The following is a 27,733-nucleotide window of genomic DNA, read 5'->3' as shown; positions in this document are numbered from 1 at the left end:
ATATTTTAAGTAAGAAACTATATTATCCGCTTTGACAAATGATTTTTGATGATCATATCTTATATAAGCATTCCATTGCACATCCATAATTCCACATGATAATCCATTAACGATTAAATGCCGATTATTTTCTTATTTTAATTTTCATCACTTCACGTAAATGACCCCTTGCCTCTCTCCTTACAGGCTTACACCAACCGCAAAGAAAGAGAAAAAGCAGAGACCCCACCGTCGATGCCCTGCAGAGTCCAAAGATAAATCACCTCAACCGAGAAGAAAATCATAGAAAGAGACAAAGTGACTGAAGTCTGTGCTATCTGAAGTCTGACCTTGCTGTGTTACTGCACTGCTACTCACCTGGACCTGACCTGAGTTCTCACTTCTCAGTGAGGGAGTGAGGAAAGGAAAGGTTGAAATGGATGAAAGGCCAGAGACGGAGTTGGTCTCAATACCAGCGACGCCGGATATATTGACGCCGTCGGGGCAGAGATCGCCTAGGCCAGCGTCCAAGGATGCGAAGTCCTCGTCGGCATGGACGCCGACATCGCTGATATCGCCGAGGTTCCTTAGTCCGATAGGGACGCCGATGAAGCGAGTGCTGATCAACATGAAAGGGTACTTGGAGGAGGTGGGTCACCTAACCAAGCTCAACCCTCAGGATGCCTGGCTTCCAATCACTGAGTCTCGCAATGGCAACGCCCATTATGCCGCTTTCCACAACCTCAATGCTGGTGTCGGATTCCAGGCCCTCGTCTTGCCCGTCGCCTTCGCTTTCCTCGGCTGGTAACGTTACCATTCGTCCCTACCCACCTCCCACTTCACCATTACATTTCAAAATTAGAACTTTTTCTCTCATTTCTTGCTTTCCTTCTCTATTACTACATTCTTCCTTTAAGTTTCTAACATTTTGTATAAAATCGAATTGATTTTCAGAGTTCACATTAGAGATAATGCAAATGAGTAGATGAATGAGTGATTTGGTGAGGAAGTTTCAGAGAAGAAACCACTTAAACCACTCCCCACTCCCCACTCCCCACCTCCACCTCCACCTCCACCTCCACCCCCAACCCACACCAGATAAATAGCAGATGACAGACTAGAGGAGAAGGAAAGCGTGTAAGTTTGTCCTCAGAAGGGACTTGGAGTGGGACTTCTACTCTGTTCTCCACCCTCGGGATGAGGTAATGGTCTCTTCAGTGGAACAGTCTCAAATGGCTGGGCCTTCAATCAAATCAATCTGGGACTATCTGGAATGGGTGATTGTGCCTTCTGCCTGGGGAGGGGGGATGCGCTTTAACTTCTAAAAGCTAGCCTTCCACGGTTAGACCCAAATAGGCGATAGACTCATAGGTGATAGACACGCTCCACCATTAGAACAGTACTGTTACAGTAATTTCTTTCCGGAATCTGACGTGCTTTGTTCGGGTTACTCCTTACAAAACAGAGTCATAGACACCTCATCTCATTCTCTCTTTCACTCCATTTCTTTTCCATGGTTTGGGATCCGGAGAACCTTTTCGATCCTTCTTGTCCACACTTTATTTGTAACGCCATGATGAAATGGCACTACAGTGCTAAGGATTCACATCTGAAGGTCCCATGAATCCTTGACCTATCAAAATGTTGTCTTTTTTAATTGCCCTTTTCCTTTTTCTTTTTTTTTTTAGCTTTTCAATTGCCTCAATAATTATGCTCAGGAGAGGAGAGCAGTATTGGCCGTTGGGTGGTGTAGAACAGTAAAGAGGATTTTATGCAGAAGAGGACTGATCGTTTAATCTTTTCCTTGATTGATTGATTTCATTGTTCGAATCTTTGTTTTTCTTATCCGGCTGCTCTTCATTCTTTCGTCTTTTTGGGTGCAACAATCCACAAATAGGGAAGTGTGCCCCTTTCCCCCCTCCCTCTCTTCCTTTTTCCCTTAAAAAAAAAAAACCCTTTTTTTTTTTTCAGTAAAACAGTAGGAGAAAGTCCAAGTTGAGCAAAAAAACATGAACATCAGCGCAAATATGAAACTAGTCTCATACAATCTAGCTCTTCTCTCCTTTCCCATTCTTTCTGTGCATGTCTGCGTCTCCCACCTTAGATGAGTTTAGACTGATATTACTCAATAGATATCAGTTTTGTTTTCGCCACAACTCCCCCTCCATCCTCCACAACAAGAGAAAAGGGTGAAAAAAAAAAAAAAAAAAAATCTCTTCATGTGCTGCGTTTCCTTTGTGAGTAATGAAGCCCAGGGTAAATGAGTTTCTCATCATTGTGGGTTTGTGTCAATGAGGGGGTATAAGCATGAGAAATTTCATTACTATGAATCATACCATTACCTTTACTAACATCCACCTACCCATTTCTATTTATTTTGCATGAAGGTATGACTGAAGGCTACGTTTGGTTGTGAGGGTAATTAAAGGAAATGGAGGGGAAGTGAAAAAAAAATTTTAAACCTAGAAAAGGAAATTTTTGTAATCATTATCTCGCGTGATTGTTATAACATATAAATTGCTTAAATGCATATTATATTGATAATGATACATTTAACATGTAATTTTTTACTTTTAAAATCAAAGAGATCTAAATCCAAAGTAAAATGAAATTTAATAACCAAATATGGAATGATTTGGAGTTAGTGATATAGTCACATGGGGGTTATCATCAATTACAAAAGTTCCATTTTTGGATTTAAAATTTCAATTCCCTTGCAACTAAACAAAGCCAAAAGATGGAATACTAAAATAAGCTTTGAGCTTTTCAATGTGAAGGAAAGTAGGAATCCATTAAGGCTTTGTTTGGTTTCAAGGGGAATAAAAAGGAAAAGAAGTGGAGCTTTCAAACTTCTTTTTGATAATTTTTAAACTTAAATGAGAAAGTCTATACTCATTATCCCATGTGACTATATCACGTATTCCAAAATCATTCCATATTTGGTTAATAAATTTCACTTTATTTTGTATTCAAATCCCTTTGGTTTGAAATGTAACAAAATAAATTACATATAATTGTATCATTACTAAATATGAGAAGAAATTTAAGTAGTTTATACAATCACATGGGGTAGTGATTACAAAAAAGTTCTTTTTTAGGTTAGAAAATTTTCATTTCACTTCCCTTCCCTTTAATTCCCCTTGCAACCAAACATAGCCTAAAGTATCAAACATTTTGTAAGTTAAAATCAAAGTATGTTCTATAATTAGTCTCTCTCTCTCTCTCTCTCCACTGATCAGATATCGGCTTTGGCAATGATCTTCTGCTTCAAACGCACAATCAATTACAAATTATCAACTAGAAAGTTTTCTACATGGTAATAACTAGACGAAAACAATTACAGCAGAATAAGTTAAAAAATTGGCAAAAGTTGAAAAAATAAAATAAAATAAAAGAATAAAAAGAGAAAAAAACCTTTATCTTCCTTTGTATGATAATACTCACCTACATCTGCCCTTTTCAATGGCTGTATAAACAGGGGTGCACATACCTTAACATAATTCCTATCCCTACTAACTTCTCTCTCTCTCTCTCACCCCCACACACGGACCCATAAATTTCATCACTGCTACAAGGAAGTGGGTCATAAGTGAGATTGAGAATAGGCAAATATCTTCACCTTAGTAAGGGTATAAGTGGAAAACTGGAGAAAGGTATTACCCACTGGTGGAATCATCAAAATGGGGAGTTTTAGGTGATTTTGTCTTCCCTCTCTAAAGCTCTAGTTAATTATTTCTAAATGAGGGAGATTTTATAAACTAGTTTTTCAAGACTCTTTTAGAGCTCTAATTAATTATTTCTAAAATAGGGAGATTATATTAAGATTATCAATTGAACTGTTTCTGTGCAGTTTGCAATTGCAAAAATTATACTTAATGTTAGTCTGGATTTATTGCAGGAGTTGGGGAATAATCTCCCTAACCATAGCTTACTTTTGGCAACTTTACACCTTGTGGATTCTGGTCCAGTTGCATGAAGCAGTTCCAGGGAAGAGGTACAACAGATATGTGGAGCTTGCACAGGCAGCATTTGGTGAGATTTTTTTTTGTTCTGGTTATTTAATTTAACTTTAAGATTTATTCCTCCTGTCCTCCACATTTCTATTTCAGTTCAATTCATTTTCATATTTTAGAACTTCATGCATAAGCTAAAGCTAGGGAGATCCCATTAGATTAATCCAAAAGTTTTGATATTGGAAAACTATCATTTCTGTTGGTTATTAAGCTTGTTAATATCAGTTGTGCTTCAGTGCTGCAACTGTTCTGGGATGTTCTGGCATATAAATAGAGCTCTGATTTCCTGCATGGCCCACCTAGGAAGGGCTTCCTGTATTTCTCAAATATCTGCCAATCGGCATCTCAGTTCCCAGATTTTGTGGATAGGTAGATCCAAAGTTTCCTGCATATATTTTCTGCCCTTAACAAAATTTCAACACTATCACAGTTATAAATGCTAGAGTGATGTTCCATTCCTACCATAAGTGTGTGTGTGTGTGTGTGTGTGTTTTTCCCCTCTTCTCTCTAATATGTTACAGTTGATTTGATTTTGACAAATAATTATGTATCAATTAACATTAAATTTACAAAGTTCTAAAACTGGAGGATACTGACTGATTATGAGGGTCTAAATAAACAGTAGCTAGTAGTTAAGGAAATTCCTTCTCTAACTATATGCCAATAGTTTTCTTCCTAACTGGGAAAGGATATTGTAGGCCAAAATAAAACCAATGTAGTGGCATTTTGTGTTCTGTGAGTAACTGTTGGGCTGATGTTTTTCTTTCTTCTTCAGGGGAAAGGCTGGGTGTGTGGCTTGCTCTATTCCCAACGGTGTACCTTTCAGCAGGTACTGCAACAGCATTGATTCTCATTGGTGGTGAGACAATGAAGCTTTTCTTCCAGATAGTCTGTGGGCCTCTTTGTTCATCAAATCCTCTAACAACAGTAGAGTGGTATCTGGTCTTCACTTCTCTTTGCATCGTTCTATCTCAGCTTCCAAACCTCAATTCTATTGCGGGGCTGTCTCTCATAGGTGCAGTGACAGCCATCACATATTCTACCATGGTGTGGGTCCTCTCAGTGAGTCAACCAAGGCCACCCACTATTTCATATCAGCCCCTTTCATCCCCCTCCTCCTCTGCCTCACTTTTTGCAGTCTTGAACGCACTAGGAATTATAGCATTTGCTTTCAGGGGTCACAATCTTGCAATGGAAATACAGGTAAGAGCCACATAACTTGAAAATCATGCCTTATGAAAATATTGCAGTTTCTTTCTTTCAAGTAGTTAGGGAAATACCTTTGTTCTGTCTCCTACACTGTCCTTCCAATATTTTGATATACTATTGAGAGTTTGAGTGGATTCTTCAGGCAACAATGCCATCAACTTTTAAGCACCCAGCTCATGTGCCAATGTGGAGAGGAGCCAAGGTTGCATATTTCTTCATTGCCATGTGCTTGTTCCCTGTTGCAATAGGAGGTTTCTGGGCTTATGGGAATCTTGTAAGTGCTCTTGATATCAAGTCTTTATCCTCATATTGTAAATGTGTTAATGTAAGGCTGTTCTAGGACTAGTTGCTGGATTCATCACTAACTCCTCGATCTACCATGCATGAACTAACCAAAACTGATTCTTGATACAATGAGTCTTAGTCTTCAAACTTCAGATTACTTGAATATATAATTAAGGATATATTATCTATCTGCAAAAAGGATAAAATTAAAATGAGCAGGGAATCTGAATTCTTGAATTAAAAGGATCTAATTTGTGGAACTATCAAATTACTGACAAACCTACTTAAAATAATCTATATCACTGATTGAATGAATGGATTTTGAACTGAACCTAGGAACTTGAATTCAATAGCAATACTAAAAATCGCATACTGTAAGTTGGACATGATATGAATCGAACTATGAACCTGCCAATCTGCATAGGACTACACATACATTGAAATGCATCACTGTGTGATTGAGATTTGAATACTACTGAAAAACCAAAGCTGCAAGGTTGTAATTTGTCCATATGGAAAGTTTATGACTGCATCTCAATTTTCTGTTGCATTTCCTTGTAGATGCCTTCGGGAGGAATTCTGAATGCTTTGTACGGTTTCCACAGCCATGGCATTCCACGGGGACTCCTTGCAACAACATTCCTCTTAGTTGTGTTCAATTGCCTAAGCAGCTTTCAGATATACTCAATGCCTGTATTTGACAGTTTTGAAGCAGGGTACACCAGTCGTACCAACCGCCCTTGCTCAGTTTGGGTCAGATCTGGTTTCCGAGTATTCTATGGGTTTATATCCTTCTTCATTGGGGTAGCCCTTCCGTTTCTCTCCAGCATTGCTGGTCTGTTGGGAGGCCTTACTCTTCCAGTCACCTTTGCTTACCCTTGCTTCATGTGGGTCCTCATAAAGAAGCCCCAAAAGTTCAGTTTCAATTGGTATTTCAATTGGACTCTAGGGTGGTTAGGGATTGGTTTTAGTTTGGCTTTCTCTATTGGGGGTATTTGGAGTATGGTGAACAATGGACTGAAGCTTAAATTTTTTAAGCCCCCCAATTAAGGTTGAGATTTCCCAATGGAAGAAAGGTTTCTGCATGTCTTACATGTTTCTTTGTGGGGATCACCTTATCCGAGAATTAGTGATTCAAATATATGTTGTAAAATCATGGTACTTGCCTTATTGTCATTTGTTTTTCCAAAATTTGAGCCAGTCTCATGCTTCATGAATGTAATACAAGGTTCTCTTGCACTTCCATTGCAACAGTTTTATGCATGTAATGCAAAAGAATTCAGTTTTCAGAGGTTATCAATGCCAATCCTCCATTTCCTCCCCTTCCCCTTCCCCACCGCCACCTCTCTCTCTCTCTCTCTCTCTCTCTCATATGTTAAGCAGACTACATAAGGCAAATTAGATGATGTGTCTTGTTGGGATGTCTAGTGTCTCAAAGTGTAATAAACCAAGGTTCGAAGCCCCCAGCCCTGTGAAGCATATGGTGAATGTAGGTTCTTGCTTTCTTTTTTCTGGGTCCATTGTAGACTTTGTGGTTATTTTTGTTTTCTCCTTGTAAAATTTATCAGAAATATCTATTACCATAGACAGCAAGAATGGGAGGCATAATGGCCTTATGGAGACTACAAAAAGTGCAGTTTCAAATTTGTAAAATAGTGAAGTTTTTGCAAGTTAAAATGCTTTTTCTTTCTTTAATTTAACACTGATGTGCTAACTACTGTTGACAGTAGACTTGAGCTTCCCAAAACCCAAGTCCTGGTCTATAGCTGGCCTGTTTATGAATCTGGCCAGGTCCATGTTTTCTTAGTGTTCACGGGGGATTTTTTATGCATAAATTTTGATTTATGTTTCCAGAAACGGGTGAAACAGAACAACTTTATCAAACGTTTTTTAAGTTGTTTCTCCATTTCTGGGAACAACAAAATGTAGAAACAACAGAAATGAAATGTTGTCAAACGGTGCCTAAAATTGTGAAGTGATTATGAGCTAAAAGTTAAATTCCAGTATTTATTGCTGTTAGACAAGGATTAAAGTATCGGTATCGGTCGCCGTATCGGTCGGCTAAAATTAAGATACGTATCGGAGGGTATCGTATCGCATCGGAGATACACTAAGATACGCTAAAGATACACACATAAATGGATAGGAAACATTTTTTTAAACACTTTTACATAAAGAATTTGTTAAAAAAAGCTATTGATAACATGTATTATGCATAAACACTAAATTGAGGGTATCGTACTAAGAATTCAAGGTTTGTAGAATGTTAGATAATAAAAGTTAAGAGATCTGATGATGCTTTTATACAAATTTTTATATTGGAGAAACTCAAGTATGTATTCCACCACACAAAGTAAAAATTAAATAAAATAACTCATACCATACTGAATGGATTTTGCTCCAAGGACTCTACACCCTTTGTTTCTGTAGGCTCCCAAAGTCCAATGTTCCACCAATTTTTTTTTTCCTTTCCTTTTCCTCAGTGCTCTGTATCTAAAATTAACTCCCTCTAAATTTCAAACAGAGGGAAGCAACAACACTACTTTCCCCTTCACCACCTCTGTTTAAAGTATAATTTTTCTCACCAAATTTTTATTTTATGGCCCACTGCCATCATATTCCCCTTCAGCAGAGATTCCCTTGCAATCAAAAACGAAAGAGACCATTGTCATATAGCGATATTGCCTACTGACTTTTTTTCTTTTTTTTTATAGGATATATTGCCTACTGACACTCATCTGTCTCTCTGTGTTCCCCAGGAAAAGAGAGAGAGAGAGAGAGAGAGAGAGAGAGAGAGAGAGGAATTGGTGGACACTATGGTATGGTAGAGACCATGCAAAGCTTTTTTCGTTTCTCTCTAGTCTCTCTCCCATGGCAGGATTTTTGAAAAGTTGAAAGGCCTTCTTGATGGAAAAGAAAAGTTCACCTTTTCAATACCCACACAACGCATACTCTGCAAAAAGATTCAGCTTAGAATAATAAACCATCCTCGAAGGGAATGTTTGGTCTATGATATGCTCAAATTATAAAATTCAATTTTGTTTGAAAAAAAAAAGTTGGAAAGGGTAGGTGGAAAGAGACCCAGCTTCAGCTCCACCTCCCTGGCTGTCGGGTGGCAGTAGTGGGTGATCTCCACGTCATGGAGCATTTTCATTTTTGTACTCTCTCCACTTCACAGCTCAGGGCCTTAGGCCGTTGGTTCCTCCTAATTTCTCAATCAGAAGAAATAGAGAACAACATGATCAGGACATTAAAGCCTATTAGCCTATTATACTATATTCTAATCCCAATCTCAGAATATAAGTAATCATCTCAAATAAAGAAACAACCACCAGTCATTCCAGACTTCAGATTGAGCATCATTTCGTGCCTTTGGAGAGGGACTGGGGTTGTTATCCAGGTCATTGCCTCTGCATCTATAAATTCACATCTTGAATCAGTTCCAAAATACAAACCCACAGAACAAACATTGTTGGAGGTGCTAATGGGTGGGATAGGGACCTGATGATGATTTCCTCTGTTACTCTCTCTTGATCTTGTCATGGCTTCATCTGCTGGTTTGTGGGAAACGAGGAATTGGGTTAACATGGGTTTGTGGTGTATTCCATCTCTTGCACACTGGACAAGAGCTTAATAGAGCCTTCATGCTGGTGTGCAATGGATGGAATACATCATCAATTCATGCATCACTGGGAGTGAAAAGGCATATTTCCTTCTACTATGGTTACAGCTGGGCATGAATAGATGTGCTTCTCATGTCTCCCAACAGGTATGTAGCTTGTTCATATTTATCATTTTAGATGAAATGATCATTTATCGTCTTTGTGGAATAGCTATTAAAAAAATAAAGGCTTCTTTTTTTTAATTTCCCACCTGTTACTCGGTTCATTGATAAACCCATATTTCCATATATCAACAAAAGGACCTGCATCAAGGGGAAGATCATGGAGTTAAAGATTGTTTCGTTTCCTACTACTTGTTAACCGAAGTCATTTTCAGTTGGGCTAGAACCCTTCTGGCTTTAATGGACATTAGACCATAGAAAAGAACCAAAATTCCAATTTTTTTAAGCGATGAAACAGAACTCAAAATTCTTAATTACCTATGATGGGGGCAAATTGCTTTCCTTCTGGAGGGTGGGGGGGGGGGGGTGGAAATGGAACTCAACCTCCCCAGATGATCTGATCCCAACTCTGCAACCAAGAATAGAGAAGGGAAACTCAGATCCTTCTGTGTGCTTGCAAAGAAAATCACATTAAGCGGTTAAGCCCATTTCCGGTTGGACTGACCAGTAGACTAGCTTGCTCCATAATTCCACTATAGCGGCTAATTCCCATCAAACAGAAAAAGTTGAGCTTTTATCCTTGCCAAACCCTACTATTTCCTTTCTTTAATTGGGCTTCTCGTTCAGTTCTCGGATCTTAATTTCATCCTCTATAAGAGCGAGATTCCGGCAGAGCTCCCCACAAGCTACAGAGTCCTTAAATTGTTGAATGAATGCTTTTCTTTTGTGGGTAGCAGGTGTGTGAGAATGTAATAACAAATAAGATTAAGATTCCATTCACCATTGTTACACTACTCTCCTCACATATGAGAATACTTTGTTACTTGCATAGGGACATAATAACCATCAAAATATGGAATAAGGGATTTTTTCAAGTTCAAGGGCGTATTGGTCATTACATAATAAACCCACAAAGGGGTCAAGTTCAGACTTCAGACCCACGGAGGAGTCAATAGGGGTTCAAGGTCGCACTTTTTGGAAAGCGAGGAAATTAGTACAAACCGAGCATCGATGCACTTGAGAGGAATTGATCAAGCGACTAATCTTTTGAGAGGTACTCCACTAAGAGCACCGCAATTGGCCAAGGCCCAGGGGTGCCCCACGATGTCAAAGTGTTAGTAAGAAGGCACCATACCAATTATAGTAATGAAGTCTTATTTTAAATAAAGCTAAGAGAAAACCAAGCTCTCCTAGAGATAGCTGTCGACCAAGAAACAGTTGATTCTTTTTTTTTTTTTTGGTATTGATCCCCTTCCAAAAGGCAAAGTTAATGGAATCAAGTCGATTATAAATCTTAAATGAAATTTCACTCCCCCGTACTTAGTTGAAATATCATGTTCCCCTTAAGCAATATGAAAAATATTACTTTCCTCTCCCTAATCTGAAAGATTCTATTAAGAGTCCCCTTCCGTGAGATATAGCTATTTAGTGATGACTTTATGTTTCGTAATATCTGAACTACCCTCACACTGTGTAATACCGATTCTAACCTCTTAAGAAGACTAAATTGAAGGAGAGGAGTTCAAAGCACGATTTCTTTGCAACTCATCCTCTTCATTCTGAAACCCTAGAACATCCAATGGTGCTGCCCAACGATTGATTGAAGCCAAGATTTGTGTTGAAGCTCTTCCAACCTGAACGCAACCGAAACCTCTCAGATCCTCTCCCTTCAGATTCATTGAGAAATTGCAGCAAGACAGACATACATGGAAAGGGGGTGAAGGAACAACTGGAAGCCCTGTGTAATATTTATGCCCTCTCACTGCTTCACAGGCACCAGGGGGATTTCATTATAACTGGGTGCATCAGCCCCAAGCAAGCATCTTTTAGAAATGGGTAGCTTAGATATTTGTACCATACCAATTCCAGCTATGTACCATATCTATTGTACACGCTGGTACTACTGATGCTGTCTTAACAAGCACTATTGGTTAAACTAACAAACCTGCCTTATCTTTTGATAGGTTCATCCAAATGGCATTGCATCGGTTGATGCATTTAACTAGACCGACCATTATCTTGGCTCTGTTCTTGGATGTCATGATGGAAATGTGTATCCTAAACTCTACAAGGAAGCTTGGAAAGAACCACTCAATGACTCTGTTGTTCTAGATGGGTACCATTAGTACATTAGGCCCCTGCTGAAGCAACAACTCTAAATAGCAAGATTGTGATTCACAAATTATATTCTTTATGGTATTAGTTGCATAATCACTACTGCAAATAAGAGCTTTAGAAGCAACCCCACACCCCAAACCAGTGTCATTTTGTTGGACTTGAAGTGCAGTGAACTTGCAACAAACAAACCATATATATGTAGTATTGCCCTAATCATTTGTAGTATAGCATGTATCAATGGTTTCTTATTTGAGTGGGCTTCGGTAGATCGTCGTACGTAGAGTCGTGTCTCAGAGACGATGACGATGGAGGGGGAGGCATTTGAGAGGGCTTCGGTTGGGTTTTGGTTGGAAGAGCTCAATCGATCACTCGGCAACACCAATGAAGGTTCTAGGGTTTCAAAACAAAGAAGGATCAATTGCAAAGAAATTGTGCTTTGAACTCCTCTTCTTCAATTTAGTCCTCTAAAGAGATTAGAATTGATAATACACATATGTAAAGGTAGTTTGGGTATTACGAAACATAAAGTCAACACTTAAAAGCTATTTCTTACGGAAAGGGATGGTTGATAGAATCTTTCAAATTAGGGGGAGGGGAGTGATATTTTTCAAACTACCTAGGGGAAACATGCTGTTTCTACTAAGTATAGGGGAGGGAAGTGATATTTTCTCTAATCTTAGTAGAAAATATAATTAAGAACTACTTTAACCAAAACAAATTGACATGCATGACAAAGAAAATGAATTTTACCGAGCTAGTTTAGTTTTTATTTACAACCAGATTCATAGTTTTGGATCATGTGTTCCTAAATAAATAGCTTCCTTACTAATGTATTTGACTCAGAGATTCTGTAAACCAAAGATATGACCTCCGAAGAGGTAGATCTACTAAAAAACACTCCATTCTTATTAAAATTAATCCTATGTCTAGATAGATCTTGACAGAGAATCAAAATAGTACAAAGAGTGGAGATGTCATGCTTGGTAGCTTTGCAAAAATAAGAGTGCCATCAACGAACAAATTATGCAATATCTCTGGGGAGCACTACCTCTGGGTCTGTTCTCCCCATCTTAAGATCACGAAAAAATATTTAACTCCTTATACACACATTCAATAACTTTGATTGTTTGTTCATAATAATAATAATAATAAGGGAAAATGTTTTCTGTCATGGGGGCATGAAATGATTGCCCCAACCCCTATGAAATGCAATAATGATCCTCTGTTGGATGCTTCTGCGTGCTCTTCCATTGGCTCCCGTGCACGCACAAGGACGCAGTGCTCCAAATGAAACACTTTCCCTAAAATAAGTATTAAGGTGGCATCCTTAACAAATCCCTTTAGAACAACAACAATGAAGCCTTATCCCAACTAATTAGGGTCGACTATATGGATCCTTGATCTCCAACCAACTCTACTTGAAATCATATGTGGTAGAAAGGCCTAGGCTATATATTTATTTATTTACTACCTCTCATAGATTGTGTCAAGATCAAATAAATAATAATAAAATATATATATATATATATATATATAGATTTTTTCAAGATGTTGTTATACATTGATTTCAATCAAAGCTTACATACAAAGAGCACTGTTGGCTGGATATCTAACATGCAAGCCCTAGATGAATCCCTCTAGAAGACTTGTTAAAGTCAAAATATTTACCTTTAAGTTTGATAAATTAAGTACATGATGATACAAGGTACTAATCATCAACGGTGCTGACTAAAATCCAAAAGTTCAAAAATAGCTCTTAAATAATCCCTTTTTTTTTTTTGGTAAGAAATAACCCCACTTCAATCTAATTTAAGAGGGAAAGGGTTTCTTGTTAATATTAAGTAAGAGTGAAATTTGTGGTAAGATTTATTAACAAAAACATTTGATTCACTCCCAAGCTTTAATTTGAAACTGGCTTTGCACACATGGTTCTAACTTGTAAGATTTAGGCCAAAACTGTCATTTTTTAAATGTATGCCCATTAATCCAAGTCTAATATGCCAATTGATCGAAATGACACTTTCCATACATGACAATCCAAGTAGGCATGTCTTCAACCTTTTATTTTGTAGGATGTTATCCTAATAATACTGAATGGTGAAAAGTTCTCAACTCTACACACATAATTGTGCCGCTTGGAATGATGATGTTGTAATTTTCTATTCTTAGATATTTAGAAAATAATCCAGACTGATCACAAGTCAAATTTGAGCTTCGAAATCAAGTATTTACCCTTTTGTGTATATCCATGAATTCCAAGTACCCTTTCGGCCTACTCACCCACAAAATTTTAAATTTTAGCCCCATTCAATTTGCTACCTAACAGATATTGTGTGAAGACCAGGAAACCTCAACAACTCAACCCATTTTTAATAGACAGAAGAGTGTGTTAGCTGAGGTTGTGTTTTTCCTAATGACACTAAATGAGTTCAGTTCTACTAAGCTTAATGGGGCTTTTAATTTCACAATAATGGGGTAGGAGGGAGAGAGGGGGGTGGGTGAGGAGAAAAATGACCTAACGGTTAAGTTGTGAGAAACATAAATTCAAAGAGAAATATATGGTTCATGACCTATTAGTGTGGAACTTTTGTGGTCTGTGTTGACTATGTATCCTTATGTGAACTGTACATATTGCCATGTTTTGGATAGGGCCTAAAATTGATGGATAGTAGACCCCAAGCCCCCGGCTCTCATGTCAAGTTTCAATTCAAATATAATTTATCAAGTGACAAAATAAAATATTGAAAATTTAGGTTTAATGAAAAGGTCACATATGGAGAAGGGCTTTTAGAACTCTAATTTCCCAATCTTCAAACTCCATTAGGGCTAAAACTTGTGAGCACAGGACATTAAGCCTACCTGCCCATAAATTTGGATCCCACAAAATTTTCATATAGCTAAACTAAAGAATATGTGTAAGGCCGAGCTAAGTAGGCAGCCTAGAAAACCAAAGCCCTGATGCTTTACTGATAAAAATCTTATATCATTCCAAATCACTTCTAACAGAACAAAGAGCTTTTGTTATTATAGCACTAATGAGAACAAAACCTTAGGCACAAAATTAAGGTATATAAAGATCTTGGTGTTGATGTTAAAAGACCTTACATTTCGGATTTTGTATATTCTATTCAAATACTTGTACACACGCCGACCACCCCTCCCCCCCCAAAAAAAAAAAAATCAATTCTAATACATGACAGATACAGTCAAGATGAAACTACTGAAGTTGAGCCCACCGATGAATTGATGTAGAACACACTATATTTTTAGGGGTAAAATTTGGGAAAGAGAATCCAACAAAAGTTTGGGAAAGAGAAGGAATAGGAATAGAGAGAGAGAAAGAGAGAGGGGATTAGGTGGGGAGAGATTGTGGATAGAGGGAGTTAACGAGTTTATTTGAACAGAGATAGAGATGTGAGCAGCCGATGGTAAAGAGTCAAGAAGAGGCATTAGATTAGAGAAGATTTAATTTTAGTGATTGAGTTCCTTCGACTGTACAATCTACATTGATTTAAGAGGCAGAGAGACTGATATAAGGAGGTGCTAACGTATGCCACACATCTTGGGTTATTTGAAACAACAACGCACTCTACTCCTGCAACATTGATCTTTTTCATTCATTCTTTAGGAGAGGGAAAATAAATAAAATTTTCATTTATTTAAATGTAAAGTACATTATTGGATCAAAGAGACTTTTCCCTATTTTTACATAATAGTATAGTAGCATACAATAGGTATAAAGTTGTCGGCAACATAGCATCCGATAGGGTCTCTCTCTCCATATTGACTTAAGGGACGCTAGTGTATGTTAGGTTCTTGGATAAAGAACTCAATCCCCTATAAGCCTATACTATAATATGAAATATTTCTAACAATTAATTCTATCAAATTTATAATTTTTTAATCATATTTTAAAGAATGTTTTCCTCTATTACATAGAAAAGTTCACCATATAATCTTAGGGTTCATCAACTTTTATAGAGTTTTAATATATTTCTTAAAATATTCCCTCAATATATTCCTACCTGGTCAAAGGATTCTCCTTCACCATGAAAACAAAGTGGTCTTGTTAATGAATTGGATCAACCCTCGAATTGGTTTGGTTTGGATGGCATTTTCCTTTTGCTTTCTTGAAACAAACAAGGTGGGTCCCGAGTCCTGCCTAACTTGCCGTGCTAACAAAGATCTTTGTTCGATCTCTGTTCAAATTATGGGGAGTAGGGAAACATCCATTTCGTTAAATTGTCCTTTTACCCTGAACCCTATTCTTTAATATTTAATTTGTTGATAAGCTTAACAAAATCAGATTATGGAGATGAGCTCAGATGAGACTCGTCTGGAAGAAGAATTTTCCTTCTCGGTTTCATTCCAGATTCCTTCCTCGGGATGGTCATGGCCTTATTTATAATAATATGAAACAACCCTTGGTCTCTGTGCAGCTCTGTTCCTTAGTTCTCTACCTTAGTTCTCTAGTTGGTTACTACTATCTTCTTCCCTTTCCCCAGTTCCCTTCTCTTCCATCTAGATTTCCCCACTCACTTTACTATTTTATTTACATTTATTTTGGCATGCGTAGAACAGGGCTTCATCTGATAGATACAGATGATCTTCAAAAATCTTACCTTTTGTCTTTCTGAGTTGTAATCAAAGACGAAGATGGGTTTTTGAAGCAGAGGGCACAGAGAAAAGAAAGAGGAGATTGGGAAACTTGGAATTGGTCATTTCTAGAGTGGGAGCAGGCAGTGGGGGTCAAGTCAATCAGCATACCTATGCTATCCTTTCCTTCCAGATTGTGTATTCCCATCACATTCACACACTGTGAATGGGATAAGGAGAGAAGAGAACAGAGAAGATAGAGAAATCAAAATTCTAGGGGTTTGACCCATCTGTCCCATCCAGCACCGACTCTTGTCTGATTCAGAATTCCATTGAAGCCTTCTTCTTAGGTCACTATACCATTAAGCATAAGGACCCCCATTTCAAAGCTAATTGGCCCTAGTAGTAGTAGCCCCCACCTCCATTCTAATCTCTTCTCATTTTAAAGCGCAAAACTCGCTAACAGACATGGATGAGTGATATCAGATACAACAATGCCCATTAACAAATAAATGTTGATAAAAAAGCTATAAACCGATCGCTCTAGCTTTTTTTTATTTCACTCTTTCGTGGGATCCATCATTATTGTCTTTCATTCATCATCAATCTAAAGTTCTTTCTTTGCCCATAATCCACCAGTCACCAACACCACCACCACCACTACCCCCACCCAACCCCTTTTGCTCGAACTGCTGGGTCTATTAGTGAGTCAAAACTAAAAAAAGACCCATCTCCTGAGCTGGAAAGATATATGGGAACAAGTTGTCTTCTCAGTTCCCACTCTTCATTTCAAGTGGCAAGTTGGATAATGGTAAAATTCGGTTTCCAGGCATTTCGTACAAAGCAATACTGCTGTGGCGGTGGTTGTGGTGGTGGTGGCGGCGGCGACCCAAAACATGGCCATCTGGAGTTGATTGGTAACAACTCACAATCGCTGTTTGCCAAATTTCAGTTCCGTCCATGGAAAGTAACATTATAGACTCTTAGACACGAGTGTCACCTACCTTACTATTCATCTGCTATCAGTCAGCACTCACCGCCCATCCCCCATTACCATAGATAGAAGATACATCGATTTCAATCACACCAAACCGATCAAAGGCATTTTTTTCCAGTATAGCACTCTCTGCCACTAAAATACAAAGAAACAAAGTCATTAGGCCAAACTCGTTTCCCATGCTCTTCTTTGTCGTCACTTGACTCTGGCTCTGCAACTCAGAAGGTATCTGTATAGGAAAATGGGTCATTCCCCACTCAACCAACAAATGTGATCACAGAAGCCATATCCACCAACAAAGATTAACCCAACATGTAAATCAACTTCTTACCCTATTAGAATGCGATTAATACGAAGTTAAAAGGGTATAGGCTTGTGCGATTGTCTTTGAAATTAATACGATTAGTTCTTCTCATGGATCCCAACTCCCCAGTCTCCTTTGTCTGCCATTACTCATCAATGGTTAACAATAACAGAAGGGATCGGAATAGCAGATTCATTAATTGATCAGAGACGGATCAGAGACGGCTTCGTTATGGGAAGTAATGGACCTCGCAAAGTAAAAGTTCACATCATAAGAGGGGTCATTAACCATCCTCATACTTGCTGGCTTCGAGCCTCCCAAAAAAATTCTTTCTTTGCTGTCTTTTTAATGTGGAGGGCATGCCCAGTTGAAGCAGAAGAGAGTTGCAGGTAAGATTGAACAATTCAGTAACACAGTGAAGAGAAACGAAAAGATATGGGTTTTGCTGCCATTGAATCAATTAAGACCCAAACATTTACAGAATCCCTCGGTAAAATGACAAAAACCATTAAAACTAATGATATAATATTCTTCTAACCTACAATCCTAAGACCAAGAAAGGGCCAAAAACAAAGAGGAGAAAAGAAATTCTAATACGTACACTCAATCCTGATTTCTAGTTTGCAATATTGTAGTCTGTTTCTGTCTATGCCCTCACAAACCAGAGAGACCAAAAAAAAAAAAAAAAAAAAGGAAAAGCTTCACCTGAGACATATTCATCGAACACTCTTCTCCGCCCGAAATCGAAAAGCCCCAACCAACTCAATCTAAAGAACACATATAGGAAAGTGGGATCACTTCAGACCATGTCCAGGCGTGGAAATTGCAAGTTCCGGCCAAGAAAAGCAATCACCGTCGGCGAAGACTGGTTCAGAGCTCCCAAGCTGCCATGTGTTTCCACCGCCGATGCTTCCAACTTCGCCGACATCGGTGAAGGGCCAACCCCCTCGGCCAAGCCCAAACCCGAGGTCATCGAACCCGGAGTTGAGGCCTAGGCCGAACCCACCCAGCGCCAGAAAGCCCGTGTTCTGAGAGTTAAGTAACGAAGTGAAAGCTCCAGGGGCAGTCCCAGAGATGTTTGGTTCAAGATTTAGGTCCCCGCATATGGGGAAGGACATGTCAGGTTGTTCAGCAGAGACAGAGATGGGGGTAGCGGAGTTGGGGTCTTGAGAGGTAGAAGAGGAAGTGGATGAAGAAGAGGAGGAGGCGGAAGAGGTACGGGAGCGTTTGGGGTTCTTGCGGGTGCCGCCACCGACAGGGATGTTGCGGAGGGTTCCGCCCTGAGTCCAGTAGCGGCGGCAGGATTTGCAGAAATGACGGGGCTGGGAGAGGTTGTAGTTGTTGTAGTAGCAGAACTTGGTGTTGGTAGAGTCGCAGCGTGGGCAGCGGAGGTTTTCATGATCCGGTGGCGGTGGAGCTTTAGCTACTCGCTGCTCGCTGTTGTCCGATGGCATGTCTTTCCCCTTCCGTTAGCGGCGGCCACTACCTCCTGTCTTCTGAGCTTACTATGTTTGTGGGTATGAAGGAAAGAAACTGAGAATGTAAAGTGTGAATGAGAGAGAAACTACAGAGAGAATGAGGGGATGTGTTTTGGAAGTAGCGAGGGGTTTATAAGGAGAGAGAGAGAGAGAGGTGTGATCTCTGAAATGGAAGTGACCAGGTGAGAGGGGGTATGATGATAATGACGGGTCTTCTGAGCTTCTGATCCGGGAGACTCGAAAACTGAACTGGAAGGGAAGGGAACAGCGATTACAGCCGTAGGTTCTGCGTGTGGGGACTGGGGAATCGGCTCCAGAATAATGTCCCCACCTGTGTGACATATGATCTGTGGGCTCATGAGCTAAGGGCTGTGGGCTATACACGTAGCTTTGTTTGAGATTAACCCTGTTCTCTAGCCCTCTGTGTTAGCCTACCAGCTAAGGGTATACACTATTAATCATATTTAATAATTACAAGCACCTCTCATGAATCATGACCATCCTTAATAGTCTGTTACGGGTGAAAATTTGATCTTGACGCCCCCCAAACTTGCCGTGGGTTTGAATCCTGTTCAACCAGGTTACTTTTGGTTCAGCTTGATCCAATCCTGATCAAGACTAAACTAGGCCTAGGTCTCACATTATGTGTTACACGAGCATTATATGAGTTGTCTATATGACTTCAACTCACATTATATACCTGTATAATTTTAATACACATTATGTGTTACACAAGCTACATACTTCTTATCTATTTAGCTAAGACGACTACATGGTTAAATTATTTCTTTTTTTTTCTTTACATAGATTGTCTTTATGTCTTCTATCACGTATTAATATGAACTTTAGAAACAATAACAATCATGAAGAAACCCAGTTCAACCCAACCCTATTTCACCCCTATTCCTTGGTGATTTACCATTTGGAAAACAACTATTGACACATGGTCAAATTTAAGTTGGGACAAGTAATATATTTTTTAAATATAATAAATTAATAAAAAATATAAGAAAAATTAGAGAATCACATATCATTGAATTTTGAGTTTATACGACTGCAAACATGTTTTACAAAATAAATGATCTACTTAAGTAGTGAACCAATTTGATAGCATTTTAAAAAAACTACTAGACTCGTCGAGTTATATAGTGAAGGTAAAAAGGTGGATTACAATCCTCTCCAACAACTCTTCAATTTCTCACATGCAACATGCATGCATGTGGTTGCGTGCTAACCACGAGGGGTCAGGGTGTCAATTCCAAGCTTGTATCACTAGGCCCGATTGAGCCCGACACTTTTTTTGCCCAACTTGGACTGGCCCGATTAATAAAAGAGTGAGACTTATAAATAGGTAGTACATGGTACAACCACCTAGCCCGACGGGCATCCAACTAGCAAGCCACACTTATAAGCCCGACCTTGCCCGACCCCTTTAATGCTATTTGAAACCCCCATTTTGCCACCAATAAAATTGAAGAGTAAAGCAAAAGTCCAAGCGGGTTTGCTCCAATTTTCAAGATGAACAAGAGATTGATCGATGAAAAAGCGTCTTTAACGATGGCAAATTAAATTTAAAAATGAAATTTATGTAATTGTGGTGCTGAATTAATGGTGGGTTTGCAGGATATGCTCGAGGCAGAGATGCGTTTTCAGTGGAATAAGCTTGTTAGCTTGAGTACTTTGACTATTGCATTGACGTAGAGAAGACCCGTTTAATGTCTATTTAGGGATAAACAGGTCTATGGCTCGGCTAAAACCCATTTATGGTAGCCCGATAATAAGCCATACCATGTCCGCCCTAGCTAAGCCTATTTAGCTAAATGGACATTCATGGTGTAGCCCTATAATTTGGCAGAGAATGGCTAGTCTCGACCAAGACCGGGCTGTCCCAACCGGTTGACACCCCTAATGGGGATTGCATACACCCCAGTGTTGGGCGATGTGGATGTGATAGGTTAGAGGGAAAATCATTGGAGAGGATCCAAATCCCAAAAAGACCTAGTCTTATTTGACTGGGATAAGTCAGGATCGAGTCTTATCATTTTTTACCCTGATCGAATCTACGTGATTCTTGACCAGGTTTTCCAATTTTGACTCAACTTAGGTGATTCGCCGTATTCAAAACTGGTTTTCTAACTATGTTTTTGCAAAAGCCACCTTGCAAATGCTAGTCAGAGATACAGACTTACTTACTCCCTATCTTTGTTCCAAGCCTTCGCACAATTTCTCTTGCTTTAAATTCCGTTGATTCACTAAAATGCCAGCACATATAAGAATCATATCATAATCCAATGCTAATAGCATTTGATATTCAATAAGGGACATATGATTTGTTTCATCAACATATGACTCATTTGATGCCATATGTGGGTTGCCCAGATGGTTAAGGTGAATTGGAGATTGTGTGGATAGGCGTTCGATTCCTCATCTGTGCATCTGCAATTTAAGTAAAGACTATGGCGGTGCATTAATCTCCCCAAAGATTAATTGAGGTGCATGTAAACTGACCCAGACATCTTAGTCAAAAGAACAAAATAAATATATACTAATCCAGTCCAAGATTCCAAGATTTTCTATGTACTGGACTAGACACAAAGGAGCATGCTTAACATTATAGAATGGATACTGATTCCTTTGGAGCCAAGGGAAGTAACATGTAATGTGGCCACACAAGAGGGCGCCATGCGCTTTTGACTATAAAATTTTCAATTTACCACATAAAATTATATTTTGTTTTCACATCCTAATATATTTGAGTTTTTTTTTTTCTTTTTTTTTTTTAATTGAAATTTTCATATTTTTGATTCACTGGTCCATTCCAAAACCACTCGATCCAAGCTGAATTAGGCCAGTTTCGATTTGGGATCACAACAAAATCATCAACACCAAGCTGAACCGCGATTGATAGCCAGAGATTTCAACCATCGAAAGCTCTCGGCATCAGAAGATGAAACAACAAATTAATGTTAAATAACACTGCTTCGGTGTAGCGAGGATTTGGACGATTAATTGGGAACACCATGGAGGGTTGTGTGCTCGAGTGCATCCAACCATCAGATGCTTACCACATAGACGGAAGAGTACTTTAGAGTGCCATGGTCGGCTGGAGGTGAAGGAGCCGAGTTCAAGCCAGCTCCATTTACCCGGTGTTGGCTAACCGTCAAAGTCCTAGTTCTTGGGTTGGGGACCTTGGGCTTGGGGCCCGAGTGAGAAAGAGAGAGAGAGAGCGATAGAGAGAGAGAGAAAGAGAAAGTGGATACTAGATATAGAGTAGTGAAAGGTGAGAAGAGTGAGAGGAGGGTTGGAGGGGACAGCATGATGAGGGTGTCGGGCAGCGTGGGGGGCAATAATTGGGTGTGTGACAGCCGCATCAGATTCCCCCTTCTCTAAATCGTACGTTGTTTCTGCCGGATTTCTCGGTCTCCGCGATGTCTGCTCCATTACTACTTTCCTCATCCTCAAATTTTTATGAATTTCATTCCAAATTTCTATCTTCCCTTTTTTTTTTTCTTTTTCGTCTATTGTCTCTCTCAGATACAGTCTACAGAGAGACGGTGTCTGTCGCCCTTAATTAATTCACAAGCAAAGAACCAGTAGTAGTGTTGGCTGATGCTTGGGCGTTATCTCATTTACCCTTTCACCTGTTTGGTTTGATATGGTTATCAAATAACTTAATCTCGTAAATTTACCAATAGAGTTGGGAGGCTAGTGGTAAAAATGTCCTCATGTATATTGATCTATTCTAGATCATAAAGTTCTTTCTAAGGAGTGAGGCGGTTCTCACTCTCTTTATAAATTAACTTATAAGGTGAGGAAACTTAAAATCATATCAATCCACATCAATTTTCCTTACAAATCGATATAGAATCAACACCTATTTGACTGATATGAGATCTTAATAGGATTCTCATATCTTCATCATTTTTATCAATAAACACTACTGGAGGAAAATGAGCAATCCTATAAAACGATAGAGGTATACTACTAATGCTACTACCACTACCAATACCACTACTATTACACCTATATCAAAGGGAGAGAAACGTAGGAAATAATTTCAAACAAGGCGGCAAAACCGCTCTCTCTTCAATTTCCAAATTCCTTACACCTTAGGGAGTTAAAATCGTTTGTGATCATTCCTGGATTAGCTACTGACCCCAGAAGGAAACAACCGACCTTCCCAGGGTCCGACCCTACACCCTCCCACACTCCACGCTATCCATTTGGGTGTCTTCCTTGATCCCCTGACCCTACCACGCTACCAGCAACCCTCTCAGGTCCTCTTCCTCCTCTTTGGTTCTTCATTCCTCCTGCTTCCAACTTTGAAAATCCAGTCCCGGCTACTTTTTTCTAATCTGACAAGTTTGAAAACAGAGGTCCTTCCTCATCTGACAGTTTGAAACTGAGGTCCGGACAAAATTCTGGCATAATTTCCACTTCTACCACCCACAAGGGCCACCACCCTCGTTCACAAATCACAATCACAATCACACAATGAACCACACACAAACAGATGCATTCATCTCTGTATCCCCAGAATGAAAAATCTCATTTCTCAGTATCTCACATACCTCCAACACTACTTCCACCCTAAAATAATATTCAAGGGTCGAAATTCGAAGTACTTTTTTTTTAAATAATGGGAAAAGCTAAAAAAAAAAAGAAGGGGTTTTTATACATATTCATATATCATGTGGATCCATGGTTTTAGGTATCGATATTAGGTTGGTCGTATTTTATATGTATCGACTGAGACAGATCTCGATTTCTGATTGATCTAGGATTGAGTATTGTCCATATCGATTTTAGGGGTAGAATATTCAAAAATAAAACCTAATTTTTATGAAAAATAGGGAGAATATTGATCAATCTAGATCGATATAGCGGATCCCAAATCAATATCATATTGTTATCAGCCGAGATCAATATCAATAACAAAATCCTGGGTGGATCATAAGTCTTCTTTAAACCAAAGGGTCTCTGCTGGCTGTTTAGGCCCTTTGGGGTAGGTGGTGGGGGCATGGAGTGGATTGCTCCTATCCGTATTAATTTAGGAAGTCTCTGATCTCGATATTGGACTGATACCATATCAGTTGAATAATACATGTAAGATCAAACACCAAGAAACATGATAAAGAGACAATAGATCCGTACGACACAGAGATTTAACGAGGTTCACACACCGGGGTGGTGTGCTACGTCCTCGGACGAAGAAGAAGATGATTCACTATGCAGAAGAGAAATTACACCCTAGCAGCGGCAAGGAAAAACTCGTCCTGAAACCCTAGCTCGAAAAACCCCAATATATAATGATTTTCTCAACAAGCAACAAAACATTATATATACTCCAAATCGCGGGTCGACCTATCGGCCCAACCCCTCTGCTTCCATCACAGATCTCAAAAAATTTTCCATTTGGGTCGTCACCAAAATATGTCGGATCGGATCAATCTTCAAAACGGGTCAAGAATTCGAGACAAACATAACAGTACAAACTAAGGGTGAAATGTCAAAAAAATCCATTTTTTAAAAGGAAACAGGGGTATTTCTATCCTGTATGAGAGATCCAATATCCATTCCAATACTGTGTACTAAAACCATGGGTTAACTAAGATCAAGACTCACCAACAGAGTTAGTAGCCTAGTGAAAGAAAACCCTTGCCCGTTAGAGTCAATTGGTTGTAAGTTCACGTCGACACACCTCATTATTGCTTGTTGATCTTGCGGATGTGTTGCTTCTTCTATGGGGACTTCAACCTGATCGCTACCATGGAGTGCCCAAAAAAAAAAAAGTATGGAGACTCAGGATCCAAGGCCAGCCAGATTCAGACTGCAGAGCATAGGGTTATTTTTAAAAATTTATAACCAAATCATAATTAAATGTGCCAAAGCCAAGCCAAAAAAATAGAAACTCTGTAGATTATGGTCGGCATCCGCCACTCTTAGTTCAAACCGAATCATTGTTTGACCTTTTATTTGCTTTCACTTTCTCCACCTTCTTATAGTAATATATGATGGTTGTTCCTCTCCTTATTTGTTCATAAATTAAAGGCAAAACCCATTAAAGTTTGATCTAATTCCAGAAAGAAAATCCTTCCTCTATCTTCCATATCTTTATGTAAGAAGTCCCTTACCAAAAAAAAAAAATGTCAGGAGTCTAAAATTTCATTTATGATCCATTTGAAGAAAATTATTGCACTTTTTTTTTTTGGATATTCATCTCATCATGGTTTAATGAACATGAACTTGTAGATACATTTTTTGGGCAATTTTTAGATTTTTTTTTTGAAATTTATGACCAAATGACATGGCCAAAACAAAGAGTCGCAGGTCAATAGCCATGGCCACCCAATCACTACAAACACTAGGATAGTCTAGTGGTAGCAGATTTTACTTGAAGAGCCGGATCAGGGGAAGGATGTCATGGAATCGAATCCTGTCGTATGCTTTGTGTGTGTGCATAAGAGTAGATGGCTATTGGCTCTACTAGCTACCAGTAGGCTGATCATTGGCCAGCCGTGCTTAATAGAATAGAGTAGAAAAAAAAAAAAACACACACACACAATCACAAGCAAGGACATCCAGCAGGTCACACAAAAGGCAGCCCCGCAAGCCACCCACATGGGCATCTAGTAGGCCACCCACAGGGATAGCCTGCAGGCCACTTGCTTGCTTAGCAGCAGCAGCAGGCCGCATAGATCCAAGCACCTGCACCAGCCATGTCGTGCAGGTCGCCAACCCGCACAAGCCACCAGCCCCCAACTGGGCAGCAACCAGTGGCCACAAGCCTCCTTAGTGCCTCCTATTGGGTTTAATGTAAGCCCCCATGTTGTTTCTAATATTGTTTTTGGACCTTGTTTCAAAACAGATTTTGGACCTCATTTTTCCTATCATGTGTGGGCTCTGGTTCGACCCTTACTGTATCCCAAGCAGCCCAAGCCAGTCTTTTGGCCAGGCCATGGTTCCTTTTGGGCTTGTTAAAATAAAAAATCCTGCTTTTAGCCCAGTTTTTTGATTTTGATTTTTTTTTGGTTTTGAGCATATTTATAGAATCTATTTTGGACCATTATCAGCCAAGTTTGAGACTTATCTTACAATAGTGTGGTCAGTGGAGGGTCCTGCTTGTGGAGCCAACTAAGGCTGTCAATTTCAAATCAAAACCAAATATCGAATCTGAAATCAAGCCGCATTAATCGGATCGAACAGAACCAAATTATTTCTGTTCAAATTCGAATTGAGTATGTGAGAATGGACATCAGTTTGGCTCAGTTTCGATTTAGGGTGTAAGAACCATTGGTTCGAACTGAATTGCTCTTAAAAAAAAAAAAAATAAAGGAAAAACCCTAGTATCATTAAAAGAGATTTTTTAGGTGTCAAGTGTTTTTTGCAATTTATCATCACATATTTACGTGCTAAGACAATTTGGAGTTAAGAATAGCCATAAGGTTCATAACTTGAGCCCATTATAAACTTTGGTCCATCACAGTCATGGTTCAGAAGTGGAACCGTTTTCATAACCGAGGTACAAAACCAAATTAAAACTGCATGTCATAACCTACTTGAAACCGAAACCGAACCGAATTACCAATTTGGTTTTGGTCCACCTTCTCATCATTCGGAACCGAACCAAATAACCGGAACTGAACCAATTGACACCCTTAGAGCCAACCTACATTGTTTTTAAATTAGTGTTTAATGGGGGAAGGTTTTGATCCAGATACCCTAATTTTCATATATATATATATATATATATCTAATATCCGAAGTTTTTTATTGCTACAAGGCTCCCCACTACAGGACCTAGGGAGGGTCATAATTTTAACAACCTTTAACCTACTTCCCAAGGAAACAAGCTGTTTCCTTACTTAAATCCATGATTACTAGGTCACAATAGTGTCCTTTTCCACAATTCAGATACCCAAATTTTGTTTATCATTTACCGAGTAGTAAAAATATTTCTTCCATCTATCTTTAGTATCCTCATTACTTATTAATATATTATCTTATTCATTTAAAAAAAAAATAATATATTTGAAACCTTTTCTCTTCCTGTTCTTCATTTTTAGTTAGTTTATATTTTTTCCCCTTCTTGTGTTCAATTTTTTATAAAGCTCCTAATATACATTAATATTTGCTTTTCCCACTGTCTTGTTAGTTTCATCTCTAACAAATTTATACCTTTTTAAATCTTTCTCTTTTGTCCTTTGTCAAGTTTTAAAATTAAAGAATTTAGATCAATACCACCTTCCTTTAAATTCACCTAGAACTTCTTAATCTACATTTTTAATATAAGAAATCATTTTATTTCATATCATATTACTATTTTCACCAAAATCCCACCTTCCCTGTGTTACTAATTTATATCAGTCACTGCCACCCACAATCCTCTACTCTCGATCTCTCCAACTTGCCTTCAGTCGCACTTCTCACCTTTCACATTTTCAAGAGGCTTTAAAAAAAAAAAAAAAAAAATCACACCCACTTTGCCACATGCAGAGTTGGTGACAGGCTGACAGCAGACAAAGTCCAATTGAAGATCAAATTTTTGGCCGGGTATGTTTGGGACCCTACCTGCAATATCCTAGGCAGCAAAATGGAAGACAATTCACTTGTAGCCCTGGGTTCAATTCAATGGACAGAGGGACACTATTTACAGATATACCAAACCTCTTGAAATTGAACCATAGAGGAAGATCACTAAGTTTCATGCAGTGGGCATAGAGGTAGAAAGAACTACAAATGCCAAGTACTGGAGCCCATCCTGTATTTTGTCCAAGGATGTGGTCCGGTCACCTCGCAGATGATCAGAGATGGCATTGGCCTTTTCCTGGATGATAGTTTGTTGAGGACTCTCCTTGACATCTGCACTGGCAACTTTAATGGCTGCCAAACAGGCTTCAGTAACATCAGAGATCCCTGCATGATAAGGCAAGATTAGGTTGCTCATAAAATTAAAAAAATAATTAAAGA

General features: G+C 38.9%; 3 protein-coding genes and 1 long non-coding RNA gene across 4 annotated transcripts in view; 2 read left to right on the top strand and 2 right to left on the bottom strand.

The window, feature by feature from the left end:
- The first annotated feature begins 219 nt into the window (after window positions 1-219).
- LOC122068819 (lysine histidine transporter-like 8) lies at window positions 220-6,786 on the top strand. Its single transcript, XM_042632727.1, has 5 exons — window positions 220-783; window positions 3,878-4,011; window positions 4,768-5,195; window positions 5,344-5,475; window positions 6,048-6,786. Exons 1-5 carry the CDS (start codon window positions 416-418, stop codon window positions 6,534-6,536), a joined length of 1,551 nt encoding a protein of 516 aa, XP_042488661.1. The 5' UTR covers window positions 220-415; the 3' UTR covers window positions 6,537-6,786.
- A 1,487-nt stretch (window positions 6,787-8,273) lies between these two features.
- Window positions 8,274-11,576, top strand: LOC122068810. Its single transcript, XR_006137253.1, has 2 exons — window positions 8,274-9,255; window positions 9,898-11,576. It is a non-coding gene; the product is annotated as an uncharacterized LOC122068810 (long non-coding RNA).
- A 6,131-nt stretch (window positions 11,577-17,707) lies between these two features.
- On the bottom strand, window positions 17,708-18,943 carry LOC122068807 (dof zinc finger protein DOF3.4-like). The gene has a single exon (XM_042632712.1). It carries the CDS (start codon window positions 18,737-18,739, stop codon window positions 18,080-18,082), a length of 660 nt encoding a protein of 219 aa, XP_042488646.1. The 5' UTR covers window positions 18,740-18,943; the 3' UTR covers window positions 17,708-18,079.
- An 8,330-nt stretch (window positions 18,944-27,273) lies between these two features.
- The window catches only part of LOC122068827, a gene marked incomplete in the record, with an annotated part of 17,205 nt that continues 16,745 nt past the window's right edge, over window positions 27,274-27,733 (bottom strand). The window contains 1 exon segment of the mRNA XM_042632743.1: window positions 27,274-27,682. Coding sequence (XP_042488677.1) covers window positions 27,468-27,682 — 215 coding nt within the window.

Source organism: Macadamia integrifolia, unplaced genomic scaffold (genome assembly GCF_013358625.1).
Source record: "Macadamia integrifolia cultivar HAES 741 unplaced genomic scaffold, SCU_Mint_v3 scaffold46, whole genome shotgun sequence".
Taxonomy (NCBI): Eukaryota; Viridiplantae; Streptophyta; class Magnoliopsida; order Proteales; family Proteaceae; genus Macadamia; species Macadamia integrifolia.
This window is presented reverse-complemented; position numbering and strand designations above follow the sequence as displayed.